General features: G+C 43.1%; 1 protein-coding gene across 4 annotated transcripts in view; it reads left to right on the top strand.

Moving 5' to 3' along the window:
* The window catches only part of usp10 (ubiquitin specific peptidase 10), a 38,243-nt gene extending 24,524 nt beyond the window's left edge, over positions 1-13,719 (top strand). For all 4 annotated transcript variants that reach the window (XM_083650959.1, XM_083650958.1, XM_083650957.1 and 1 more), the window contains exons 10-15: positions 1,146-1,245; positions 1,939-2,119; positions 3,941-4,106; positions 4,587-4,731; positions 8,598-8,663; positions 9,659-13,719. In XM_083650959.1, the coding sequence (XP_083507085.1) occupies positions 1,146-1,245; positions 1,939-2,119; positions 3,941-4,106; positions 4,587-4,731; positions 8,598-8,663; positions 9,659-9,846 (846 nt within the window). In that variant the 3' untranslated portion in view covers positions 9,847-13,719. The remainder of the gene's footprint in view (positions 1-1,145; positions 1,246-1,938; positions 2,120-3,940; positions 4,107-4,586; positions 4,732-8,597; positions 8,664-9,658) is intronic.
* The last annotated feature ends 745 nt before the right edge of the window (positions 13,720-14,464 follow it).

The following is a 14,464-nucleotide window of genomic DNA, read 5'->3' as shown; positions in this document are numbered from 1 at the left end:
CGGAGTTCAAGGTCACTGACCGCGTGTCTGTCCGTTCCATCAAGGAAGCGGGTGGGGCTAGGAATGGCTTGGGGAGATGTTGGTTTAAGGGTAGGGGCAGGATCATTTTCAATGTTGAAAATGATTAGCCGTGTTGTTGAGGTACCCACAAACATTGCCTGAAGTCCCATAAGGCTGAATGTCCACACCACAAGAGCTTCAAGGTGTTTGTGCTTGTATGAGTCTGGACAGACATGGATTTAGACTGCAACTTGTTGGCAGAAGCATACAACCGCGAGGGCGGCAAAAATTACTTGTGAGCATTTCTGTGAGGGGGTATTTCTAGTTATGAATTAAATTAATGAATCCCACTGTTTCTGATGAGGTCTAAACTAGGGCTGGGTTCAAAAAATCGATTCTCCGATTTTTAATCGATTTTTATTTTAATCCTCGATTATCGATTCATATGTCCAGAGATCGATTTTTTTTAATAAAAAAAATACTAATTTATAAACAGGCTAACATATGCTGTGTGTGGTAGTTGAAACATAGTTTCAAGTTGACGTTTATTTATGTTTGTAGTTGAAACAAAAACATAAATACTGTAGGCTACATGAATGGAAATGTTTGATCATTAATATCTACTTTTAGAAATGATATAGGCTGAAATCAAATCATTGTGCATAATTGTGAAAGTGTCTTTATTGACGGATGAAAAGGCTGTTATTTACCCTTTGTCACCACCTGGTGAGTAAATATATGTGTAACTAAAACCATTAAAATTGACAACAGGTCTGCAACTTTTTTTCCCCATGTATCTACTTGGTGCAAAAAAGGTTGGGAACCCCCTGTGTTACATAACTGGACAGTCATGTAATTCAGGGTACAGCTCAAAAAACACGTTTTGGTATCACTAACCAAATCGAATCGAAATTAATCGATTCGCAACCTTGTGAATCGGAATCGAAACCATTCTTGAAATTTGAACCAATACCCAGCTCTAGTCTAAACTCATCTTATCTCACCTGGGAAATATGCGTCTCTGTCTGTGCTTACGCATGTGTGTGTGAGTATGCAGTTGCGTGTGTGCAGGCACATGCTGAGTCAGTGGTGTTGCCTTTGAGAGCATGACGGCACGTTTTAATTAATTGGTGCTCTGCTCTCAGGGTCGACAAGAGGATGCAGAGGAGTACCTTGGCTTCACCCTCAACGGATTGCATGAGGAGATGCTGGCTCTGAAAAAACTCATCTCGCCTCAGGAAGAGAGTAAGCGTTTTGATTTCCACCACTTCCTTTCAATGTGATATGTCATAGCACAAAGCAGATCATATCATTATGAATATACTGTATAACTGATTTCGCATTCCTCTCTACACCATTAGTTTTCCTTTTGCTTGATTTACAGAACAGTTTGCCCTAAAATGAAAAATTCTGTCATCTACTCCTCGTTAGTTAGAACCTTATTTAATTTCCTATGACCATTAAGAGTGAGTTGGTGACCACAGATCTGTCTCAGCCTTCTCCCGAACAATTAAAGTGAACAGGGTCTGGTTGTTTAAAGCTTCACGTTTATCTAAACAACTTGTGCAGAAAATTCCCTAGTGTTTGGTAGCCAAATGATTGCACTGTGCAAAAAAAGCTATAGTTACCCTATTAAATTGCATTATTCTAGGTTGAAGAAACGGTAACTTCTTGTGTGGTGTCAACCAAAACATGTAAATGGGCTGATTCTGTTTACAACTGGCCAGCCAATCTGTAAACAACCACATTCACCTCAGTTGTTTTAGGAACTAGCCTGAGACAGAACAGCAGTCGCTAACAAGCTGTGTGTTTGAGTTGAGCTACAAAATTGCATGTGGCGCTGAGTAGATAATGACATTTTAATTTTGTTTCCAGACCAATTTGTAGTACTTTTGGTTTGGCCCTCTGAAGTGATTTTCTCCTATTTTTAACCAACAGAAGCTCCCACACCCAATGGCCCAGAGGCCCAGCCAGGTGTGGAAGAAGACGCTGCTGATAAGGAGGAAGAAGGTAGTGAAGATGAGTGGGAGCAAGTTGGCCCCCGAAACAAGACCTCCATCACTCGCCAAGCTGACTTTGTCAGCACACCTATCACGGATATATTCGGTGGGCACATCAGGTAAGCTGACAGCTGAAGAAATCCTCATGGCTTGTTGACACCTGACCTCTTTCTCCTAAAACCAAAGTGATCGGCAGCCACTGAGTATTCAGTGTTTCCCCTACCATTCTACAGCCAACGACGCCCCCACCAGGCTAGAAAAAAAAGATTTGTTTTTTTGTTTTTTAGATTTTTTTTTAAAGATTTTTTTCCCCTGCTCTCCCCAAAATGTCAATAAACCTTTTTTGGCATATTATTACAATAGAATAATACCGGTGTTGACGGTAATAGAAGATGTCAAATCTTTCAAAACAAGAAGCATTTTGCTTTTAGGAGCATCGTGCCAGCGTGCGGCGCTGTTCCAAAATGTGTCAACGTGTGTCGTTGCCTGGGAAACGCGCATCCCATAATACAACTGTTCGCATCGCTTCCCATAATAGTATGATGACACTTGGGATGCCATTGTGAACATAGATGCGAACTGGTTAGCTAAAAGCCAGCGAGGGCCCCCACTGTTGCGGTCGGGGTACGTTTCGAAATCCCTCCAGGCCTGAAGAATTTTCTAGAGGAAACACTGGTATTTCATCATTTTTCATTGGCTGTGGCTTCATTGACCGGTAGGTAATACACGAGAGCTGGAAGACGGCCGCTTTGTCTTAATCTGCGCCCCCTGGGCTGCCTACACAGCTTCTCCATCCAAGCTTTGAACCTCTGTTCATGGTGCCATCACAAACCTCCAACCAGCACCACAGCCCTTTACAATAACAGCCATTGTGGTCAGAAGCCTCAACAGCAAGATAGGGGGGCACACATTCACAAAGAATCCCAAAGCGAGTTTGCAAGGCTGGAGGCCAGACGGTCCCGCAGAACGCAACAAAATGTGAGATCACTTGATGGGATGGTGTAGCACCAGGCTAGGTGTAGCTTGCCTAAATAACATACTCTATGAGGTTTGGCTCTGGCGTGCTCCTGGTCTGCTGTCCTGGTTGCACCGACCCTCAGAGGATTCTTTTCTTAGAAGTGGTTGCACCCAGAGGGCAACGGTGTACAGGGGTGTACGCTTACAGAGTGTGGTGTAGTGTACACCCACTGAGCTTGGCTACAGACCGTGGATGTTTTCAGCCGCTAGTCAAAGTAATTGGTTTGACTTGGGGGGAATCACTGCAACAATTTAGAAAGGATTTCCCCCAATTTGAAGTCATTTAGTGTGGCCATTCCACTCTTAGGAGCAGCCAGGATATTGGGTATTTTTTTCCTTTCAAACATTCTGGATCAAATGTTGCAATCAGGACATGCTTGGAATAATTAACAAAGGCCTTGTCAACTTGTGATTCGAGTGTCAACCTTTTGCTTCAATCTTGAAGGACTAAAGGATCAATTATATTCACACACAGTATAATTTAAATGGGGATGCCATCAGTTACTTCATAGATGGGGAATGGTCACGTTTGATATTGTAGATCCACAGAATGTTTCCGTTTTCAGATTCAGCTGAGCTTTATTTTATATCATTTGGGTGAAACTGTATGCTAGCTTCAGGAAAGTCTCACCTTAAATTGACTTCAGACATAGCAAAGGCAAATGCAGCTGATGATGAAAAGAGAGATTAAAGAAGCGCCGTAAACATTGAAAGTCTTGGCCGAAGGTTTGAAGGGGTGCAACTCGATAATAAAGTGAGTCCTAATATTTTGCACACTGGGTAGATTCCGAATCCTATTCCCCTTTACGGGTCAACATGAGCTCTAAACACCATGAATCTAGTACCTTGGTATGAAATCAAAGTGAATGAAGGTGTTGTCCTTGATCTAACTTGGTGTTGCGTGTGTTTTGTGTCCTCGTCAGATCGGTGGTGTACCAACAAAACTCTAAGGAGTCGGCCACCCTGCAGCCCTTCTTCACCCTGCAGCTGGACATCCAATCGGAGAAGATCCGCACTGTCCAGGAGGCTCTGGAAACCTTGGTGGCCCGGGAATCAGTCCAGGGCTACACTTCTAAAACCAAGCAGGAGGTAGGACTAAAGTCAACTTTCCAGCTACCTTTCAGTTGAGCGTCACATCTGCTCCACAGCTGTACAATGGGCATGGTTTTACTAATGGACATATCTTTATTGGCTACAGTTGTTACTTTTTGTTGTTTCAGAGAGAGTAAAGTTTGCCTCTCTGGCACTTTTAAAAGCCCACAAAGTAATTCATGATCACTGATCAAAGCTTTCAACATGCTCTTGCATTTCTGATAAATGGCGTGCTAATCCTGTTCTGTTCTTGTTCTGTTCGCTCTGCTGTTTGGTTTTGTTTTGTTCTCACTGGGTATTAGCTTTAGTCCAGGGTTAGAAATTAACTTTTGTGGTCCATTTGATTTTTCTTTTTATGTACTTCCAGAACAATGTTCAGATTTAATTCTTTGTTCTCCCACAGGTCTTTATTATTCTGACAGTGTTTTCTCTCTGCACCTCTTTCTGTCTTTCTTGTCCTGCTTTTCTCCCCGCTAGATCGAGATCAGTCGGAGGGTGACTCTGGAAGAGCTGCCTCCTGTGCTGGTGCTCCATCTCAAGAGGTTTGTTTTTGAAAAGACTGGAGGCTGCCAGAAACTGATCAAGAACATTGATTACCCCGTGGACCTGGAAATCAGCAAAGGTATGGGGCCCCCACCTTGCTAAACACACCAGTCCTTTTAAGTTGTCCTACTTACTCTTGATGCACATATTTCATTGTTATAACGGAAAGGTAGTAATTCAGTCTCAACACTACAGTAGAGGTGAATTATCTCTTCTAATAGTAACTTGCTAGCTCTATCTTGCCTCACACCTCATACGTGCTGCTCCACACGTGGCTAACCAGCAGGCGGCAGCATACCGACAAGTGGAGAGATTTTGCTACGTGTTGTTGTGTCTGAACTCCGACCCCTGTCTTCTTGCCTGTCTGTGGCATAGGCGTGTAACCAATCAGATAATTCTGTGGGTGGGACATTGACATTGGACAGAGACAGACAGAGAGAGGCAGCTGCATCAGAATAAGAGTAGCAAATCATTTTATATTAACACCTAAGGCACCCTCTAGAAAAGCATTCTAAAACCTAAGGTGCGTTTGAAACTACCTCCTAAAGCCTGATGGACAGGTTGTAAAGTATCTTTGCTGAAAGGGTTAATGACGCAGACGCTGCATCAGGTCTTATTTATCCAAACTATTTGGGGGGGCGGGGAAATTATGTTTATTTATTTAAATTAATATTCTTGTTTCTTTGTATATCACTTATGCTGAGCACGTCTGCACTGGTTGCATAGCCTAATTGAATGTTTTCCCTACCTGCCATGCTGCTACTCTGCTTCAAATGCTTCAAATAACCCTACTGGGATCTTTTCTGTTTGTAATGGGCTGCTGCAGCTTTGCATGGGGAACAGACCAGCCCATTATTGGGTTTTTGTTGGCAGTATTCCCAAACTTTAGACACTCGAGGTCAGAGTCTTTATGGAATTCTCCTGTGTATAGTCAGGGTCACGGCTTGCGGCAGCCATGTTAAAACGACTATTATTCTAAATTCAATGTAGTCAATGATGTCAGCTAATCGTTGCAGCCCTATTTCATTTGGGAACCATGTACACAAGGCTCCACCTCCCATCATAACAACTCTATCCTCCATCATCATCATCATCATACATAAAATTGCCAAAGTGGCGTCTTTCTGTCTGTCTGTGATTTCGGTCCCACATTGTGAGATTTGTGATGATTTTACATGATTTGTGATGATTTTGGTCAGTAATGATGTCACCGATCGAGCAATTGTGATGTCACTGATTACTTTTCTCTCACTACGGATCAGTCACTGACGTCATCAGTGATGCGAAGTTGGGCAATTGTGCGCTGAGTGATGTCACTCGAGCAATTGTGATGTCATCGGTGATGCGAAGTTTCACAATTGTGATGTCATCAGTGACGCGAAGTTGGGCAATTGTGCGCTGCGCATGCCAATAGTATCACATCTATCAAACATCGGCCACGCAGCAGCCGAGCTGCATATGCGAGCTCAATTTCGCTCAATTTCTAGTACTAGAAATCGCTGCATGGCCTCGCCCGCCCTGCAGCTCACCCGCTCGTGAGCTCATTGCTCGAGTGACCACATCATGGAGTGCTCGAGTGACATCACTCAGCGCACAATTGCTCAACTTCGCATGTCATAGACATTGTGACATCATCAGTGATCACAATTGCTGATGACATCCAATGTGGGACAAAAATGGAAACGGAGCCCACTTCCTCCCTTTATTATGATGATGATGTAAAATGAGTGAGGAATTTTTCTTCAGCCCATTAATCTAAAAACAACAGGCTAACACTGCATCACCACATTCTACATGTAACTATAACTCATTCTACATGTAACTATAACTCATTCTACATGTAACTGTAACTCATTCTACATGTAACTATAACTCATTCTTAGGGATGGGTACCGTTCACATTTGAACCGGTACCGGTACGATACCGGTACCTGGAATTCGGTACGGTACCCAAAACGGTACCATTTTCGGTACTTTACACACTCTAATAACAAAAAAAATTACAGTTGTAAAAAAAAAAAAAACTCCAAACTTCTCAATTTCAACATTGTTCTTTATTTAGCACATTATTTATTTAGCACCAGACAAAATAAAACTCCTCCCTACCTCTCCCCTCCCAAACCAAGAGTTGTAGCAGCAAGGTTAGTTTAGTGGGGTTGGGGAAATGGGGGGAATAGTACTTAGGGGCAACTGATGTCCAACACAGCTTCCAGCAGGGCCTGGTCTTCATCTTCAAAGAGCTCCCCAAGTGCTGAAGGTTTCTTCTGCTTATTGAGTCCTATCTGAAAATAAAAAAAGGCATCGTGATTCATCAAGCATTATTTGTGTTATCAATAGAAAGAAGTGTCAGGGGAGGTACGGTGGTGCAGTGGTAAGCACTATCGCCTCACAGCTCGAAGGTCGTGGGTTCGATTCCCACCTGGGCCGATGTGAACACTGAAGGAATGCGTGCCCGTCCGCATGTCCTCGAGTGCCCACCACCCGGGTGGGGGTCGGCAAAATGGCCTTTCTGTGTGGAGTTTGCATGTTCTCCCCGTGCCTCCCGGGGGTCTCCTTCATATAGGAACCCCCTTCACAAAAACATGCAACATCCTGGTTGCTTATATGGTTCCTCCTCTGATCGTTAAGGGCGCCTGTTCAGAGGGAGGGGAACTGGTTGGAATAGCGTGAACCTCCCACGTGCTATGTCCTACCGGTGAAGCTTCCTCGGGCAGGTGAAAAGAAGCGGCTGACTTGACTGCCCATGTCTCGGAGGATACATGGAATCAGTCTCGGCTCTCCCCAGATCGGCAGAGGATGGAGTAGCAACCAGGATTGAGTAATTCAAATGAGCACTAAACGGGGGATAAAAATGGGATAAAAAAATCGGGAAAAAAACAAAAATAAAAAAATAGAAAGAAGTGTCAGTGCTATGCACATCTTAATAGAAATGACAATTTATTGTTAGTAACATAGCTTAGGCTACACTACGAATAACACCCATTATCACTCGTCATTATGCAAAATAATAATTTACCTGAACCACATCCACCGCTGAGAAGAGGGTGAATCGTGTCTCCTCCTGTGCGGCTGTCACTGGCACATGGTTACCTAGCAATGAAAGAAAGAGTGCAACGTTAAATAACACGTCTCACGGTCGGTGATACGAGCTGATGATAATTATTATAGAACGTTAACAACGCTAAGCTATAAAGCTAACTCAGCCAAGACAGTGAAAAGCCCCGTTATCTAACAACCACAACGGCAGTGGAACAACTTATCCAGCTAACGCTAGCAAATGAAATAACGTTACCTGATGTTGTAGAAGTCGATGCCTCTCTCAAGTTCCATCATCATCCTCCTGCAAGACTTCAGCTAACGTTACAGCTGAGGAGGTGCTGCTAACGTTAGCTGCGGTGCGGTGTCTTCTTCATTCACTCAGGCTATCTAACACGTTACAGTCTTCAGCATTTAGCTAAATACATCTTGTGTTTGACCATGCTTCCTCAAGTTTGAGGTGTTTCCCTAGTCAGCTTTGCAATTCACATCACAAATGTTGCAACCAGTGTTGTCTGAGTCTATCTTGGTAAAGTGTAGCCACATTTTTGGACCGCTTTCGGCTGGTCCTGTTTTGCTTTCAGGACCTTCAGGTAGAGTGACGTACTGACGTAACGCACTCTCGCGTGTTGCCTTAAGGTTCCGTCGGAATTTCTATTTTACCCATTCTCTTTCTATTACTCATATGCGTTCAAGTACCGAAATTAGGTACCGTTCGTTTTTATGTGAACTGGTACGGGGCAGTACCGACGTATTTCGGTCGGTGCCTGTAAAAGTACCGAGTTCGGTACCCATCCCTACTCATTCTACATGTAACTGTAACTCATTCTACATGTAACTGTAACTCATTCTACATGTAACTATAACTCGTGTCATCAGTGGATTTGCCTCATTTGGATTTTCTTTCAGATCTCTTGTCCTCTGGAGTGCGGAGCAAAGTCGTGAAAGGCCAAAGAACTTACAGGCTCTTTGCAGGTCAGTCACAGCAATAAGTGTGCCCAAGTGATTGTATTTTTTATTTTTTTTTGCTTGCTTGCTTCTTGTATTGTTGCATTTGAATTTTTCACCCACCCAAATGATGATACTGCCAACAGCAGTTTAGAACGGCTGTCCTATCCATATTGAAACTGAATACATCTTGATTGAAGCAGGTCTTCATTTGACATCAGGAAGTACTTTCAGAACAAAATAAATATGAGAAAAGCTTTGTTGGAATCACTGTTGTCATTTTTCCAAGAAATACTTAATCCCGTGGGTAAGTAAATTGTAATTAATCAGCCTTTATTTATTATGCCTCCGCCGGCGATAACCAGGCCGAGCATGATGGTTTCAAGTTGTCCGTCCAATGTTCGTTAATGTGATATCTGAGGAACGCCTTGATGGAATTTCAGCAAATTTGCCTCAAACGTCCACTTGGACACAAGGATGAAATGATTAAGATTTTGGTGGTCAAAGTTCAAGGTCACTGTGGCCTCACGGACGCCATTTCCAAGCTCATTAAGGAAGGCGAAATCATCTCAGGAACGCCTTGGCGGAATTTCTTCCAATATGGCTCAAACGTCGACTTGGACTCAAGGATGAACCGATTAGATTTTAGTGGTCAAAGTTCAAGGTCACTGTGGCCTCAGGCCCGCTCGTTTCATGCTTGTTAACGCGATATCTCAGGAACGCCTTGAAGGAATTTCTTTGAATTTGGCTCAAACGTCCCCAATATCCAATTATTTTTGGAATGCCTTTGGCTATAAGTGTGCCAAATGATATGCTTTTTATCACAAAATGCACTATTGTTAAGCTGAACTGCCCCACTACTCGCATTGTTTTAGCTATTGCCCAGCGTTGTGGGGCACTAGCCTGAGTACTGCCTGGAGTAAAAACACTGCTGACCCATGTATTAAGAATGCTCAACTTTGAAGTCATGGGTGAGTCGGGTCAAAGAAAAATCCTAATATTTATTTGGTCACTCCCTCCAGTTGTCTATCACCATGGGAACAGTGCGACAGGCGGCCATTACACCACGGATGTCTTCCACATCGGTCTAAACGGCTGGCTGCGCATCGATGACCAGAGCGTGAGGGTCATCAACCAGTACCAGGTGGTTAAGCAGACTGCAGAGCGCACCGCCTACCTGCTGTACTACCGCCGCGTCGACCTGCTGTAGACACCATACACACACACACACACACACACACACACACTCACACACCCGACACACACACAAGCATACACACACACACACACATATATTCACATTCATACACAGACACGAAGACATACTTACTCAAAATGCACTCATTGACAATACAGTTGCAGATATACAGTGACACAGACACACACACACACACACACACACACCCCAAACTAATGAACAGGAACACTGCCCAACTTCTTCTCTTGCAAGATTTTCCTCTCCCTTCCCCGCTTTCCAGAGAACCAGCTTTTCCAACAGCGTTTTCCTTCGATCTCTTTTTGGAAGAGCCAGAAACGAGCTGCGTTCACAAAGAATTCCCTGTGACTGCTTTCTCTTCTCTGTGCACCACTGCTGTTTTTTTGTTAGTTTAGTTTTTCTTTTTTGTTTTTAATGCTGCAAGGAAGGACTGTTGAATAGACGGGTGCGGGGGGGGGGGGGGGTGTGTGGGCTTACAGGTCGGGGGACCTGAGACTCACCTCTGAGCCCACACTGTGGCTCAGATAGGGAACAGTGGATTCACACGCAGGAAGAACTATGTACCACATCAGGCTGCAGTTGGACTGCTGGGGTCATTTATTTCTTTCTTTTCTTTCCCCCCCCCCCAATTTTGATTACTTTTTTTTTATGGTATAGAAATATCAGTGTTTTGCCTTTTAGTAAGGAGAACTGTTGGCCTAATGAATATGCAGCAGTGAAGAAGCCTGTTTTGAATTTGCCCTCGTGCATTGGAAAGGCCCAGCACCAGCAAACTTCACAGCATTATCCTGAGTCTCTACTCCCAAGGCAAGATTGTCTTCTTTGCCACCGCTGCCGCCGCCTCCTCCTCCTCCTCACTTGTGATGCTTTTAAATCTAGGTAATACTTGAGCCATCAAAAAGGAGAAACACAGGAGGTGCTACATTGTATCGGAACATTATAGCCTCCTTGTTTGAGACGACCTTGTATGGTATCTGGATTTAGAATTAGAACGACTAAAAATATTAATGCGCTATAGAATGTGATAACAAAAACAAAAAAAAAGCTGCTGTGCACAAAATATAACTGATTGATGATTAAAAGACATGGACGTGCAAATGCATATTTTTGCAAATATTTAGACTAAAATGAAGAAAAAAGGAACAAATAAATCTAGGTGACTGACAAGTTGTTTGGGTCCCGGAGGGCTGTGCTGGTTTTCAAGCTTTGAGTTCTTGCACTGGAGAGATGGCAACCAATCAAGACCGATTCCTTTGCAAAAACCTGCCCTTGTTTACTTTGTACATTTCCTTCTCTCCCCATTCTTCATCTGTCCTTTTTCTCTGTACTGGTCTGAAGGTTCCACCTGTGTATAGGTGGTACTGGTCTGAAGCTTCCACCTGTCTATAGGTGGTACTGGTCTGAAGGTTCCACCTGTGTATAGGTGGTACTGGTCTGAAGGTTCCACCTGTCTAGGTGGTACTGGTCTGAAGGTTCCACCTGTGTATAGGTGGTACTGGTCTGAAGGTTCCACCTGTCTATAGGTGGTACTGGTCTGAAGGTTCCACCTGTCTATAGGTGGTACTGATCTGAAGGTTCCACCTGTCTATAGGTGTTACTGGTCTGAAGGTTCCACCTGTGTATAGGTGGTACTGGTCTGAAGGTTCCACCTGTCTAGGTGGTACTGGTCTGAAGGTTCCACCTGTGTATAGGTGGTACTGGTCTGAAGGTTCCACCTGTCTATAGGTGGTACTGGTCTGAAGGTTCCACCTGTCTATAGGTGGTACTGATCTGAAGGTTCCACCTGTCTATAGGTGGTACTGATCTGAAGGTTCCACCTGTCTATAGGTGGTACTGGTCTGAAGGTTCCACTTGTGTATAGGTGGCTGGCTTATCAATGTCGTTTTGAGCCACATCACCCCTTTACCCCCAACTCAGCAGAAAGCGGGGGGCTGCCTTAGGTTCAAGATGTGATGTTTCTCCACTCAGCGTACGAGTCTACCCCTAAGCGGGCGGCACCTGTAAGTCTCATGTCTCTAAAGTGTTAGGAGAATGTACCTGACCTCTGTATTTACTCTTTTGTGGCTCAGAAGTTCCTCCCAGACGAGGGAAACTAAAGGCCTTTGCACACCAAGTCCATATTTTTCGTCCGGAAATGAAATACGACCTCATGTTGTGTCATTCATGTTTACACACTGACTCCGAAACCTTTGTCTGTCATTAAAGTTTTCGGAACAGGTTGGATTTTCTGCGTTTTTTTGCATCAGTCAATAGCCTTTTGCGAGCTGTTTGACCCGTCTGTTTTCTCAGATGGCAGATTTAAAAAAAACCGCATACGAACAAAAAACGGACTGTGCAAAGACCTTAACTGTTGAGGGGAAGTTGGACAACACCTGTGCTAAGCTCTAAACAAGGCCCCCGATATGCGCACAAAAGAAAATTGTTTGCTTTTGTTGAAGACATAGATTTTTCATCATTAATTGATTGTGATGATTTTTGTTTGAGTTCTTAAAATGTTTTTTCTTTCTTTTATTTCTTTGTCATTGATCATTTGTTGGATGTCCCCATTCTCTCTCCCTTTAGAAATATACTTGCATTTGACTTGGTGTTTGAAAGAAATTACCCAGGCTAAAGCACAACAATGAATAAAATTGAACACATTCTTTGCTTGATATTTATTTCCTTTTTTGTGAGTTTCCCCCCCTTTTTTTTCTTTTTTTTTTAATTCTTGCTAAAGAGTAATTTCATTCTAACCAGTGTCGGAATCTATCAGTATTAAGACTACAAAAAGTAATTGGCTAAAATAATTGGTTCATCAGGACTTATGCTTGGTCTTTTTTGCCCTTAAAAGTGGATCCTTTTCCAAAGAAAAACATTATCTGCTGTCTCATCCAAACTATGTTGCTCTTCTCACACATAAGTTGGCTATCAATGAAAACGAGGTACACAGCTGGGAGTAGGGCCCTCTGGAAGGTGGTTGTCCACCTTTCTGCTTCTGACCACAGACATGGTGCAGTTCCCTATATTTCAATATCAGCAGATGTATTTAAGAAACGGGTGGAAGAACTGAACCCATCCCCTATGTGTTTACTGACGGACTAAGTTCAGTCCTATAAGATTTATTTTCTTTTTCTCTCCCACCTGACATGACATTCTTGAGTTGGTGCAAATGTAGTTTTCTCTATATATTTTTCTTGTGGGCTTGTAAAGTTATAAACCCTACCCAGGTAAACCAAAGGACGATGACATAATTGGCCTTGCTGCCTTTCCTGCAAATGAAGATCCACGTTTTATTTTGCCCTTGACATCCAAGGTTTTGTTGCCATCAGAGTCCATATGACTCATTCCATACAGGGAGCTGAGATGTTCCGTTTAGATGATTGATACTCATAACTTCAATGTTGGTTCAATTGTGCTACTGGCTTTGTAGTCATTTCTACACTCATTGTGACATTGTTGGTTTGCATATTTTCCTTTCCCTTTGAAGAACGTTTGGAAGTTGGGACTTTTGACATGGACACCTTAAGCAGTCTGGCTTTCTGTTGTGCACATTTTTGATCTTGGGCTTTTCTTATGACTGGTCAGGAAAATGTGCTGGTGAAATGCTTCAATGTCTTTCTTTTCAGTATGTGCTCCTAACACTATTGTCTGCTGGGACTTGTTGCGATATTGACCTGAAAACAAAATCTATACTGTCTTTTAATTTTAAGCCTCCAGCATTCTATTTTGTTTATTGTTGAAATAAAGGATTGTGCAAAAAGCAGTTTGCTAACGAAGTGTAGTCAGAAGACTACTTGGCTTTCTTATAATCCTGAAAACATCTGCGGTCTCTAAACCTTGGACTGGCCTACAGAACAATGTGCACAATAAACCAAAACAAAAAACGTATGCAGAGTCTTGTCCTCCCCCATATTGCTCATTTTTTGTCTCTCTTGTCTTGTCAATATACAGTATGAGTAGTATTTGTGGAATGTATCTCTCCCTCCTGTGGTAGTTGGTCTCTGAGACTAGCTGGCTGTTGGGGGCAGTGGCCGAGCTTGCCTCTGTTTAGTTTAGGGGAAGAAGGCCCGTCATTGAAAAATCTGCCAAGTAAGGATTTTTCTCCTTTGGTGTTCCGTTGCTAAACTATAGTTTTGGCCATCTGCTGAGTGTGGTTTTGCTCTCAAACTTAAACATATCGAGTAGTATTTTCCTTGTTAATGTCAGGACACCACTATAAGATCACCTTTTTATACGCCCACAGCATACATGGCAAATTATAGCCCTGGACACGCAGTGATAGACCACCTATACTCCAAAGTATCTCTTTCAGCCACTCTTGAGGACTGATGTACTGTAATGGTTGCTCTTGACTTTTTTAAAGACTTAGAGTGGTCGGGCATAACTACGCAGGACATACTTCCCAACACAAGCCAGTCATTTCTAATGGACACATTGTGGTGTTCACGCAGGCATAGAACAAACAGTTCCTACAGATTTCGGGGATGACTGTACATGTTCTCGTGCCTTTTATACAAGCCTGTTATTGTGCTGTTTTTAGGTGATTTAAAGCACCAGTGATCAAAAGAATTACTCGCGAGGAAGGTCATCCAAAGATTGAGTCCTGCCTTGGAGCCAGAAAGTCATCACACAC

Source organism: Poromitra crassiceps, assembly GCF_964638095.1.
Source record: "Poromitra crassiceps genome assembly, chromosome: 14".
Lineage (NCBI taxonomy): Eukaryota > Metazoa > Chordata > Actinopteri > Beryciformes > Melamphaidae > Poromitra > Poromitra crassiceps.
Note: the sequence above shows the minus strand (reverse complement) of the source record. Positions and strands in the feature narration are given on the sequence as shown.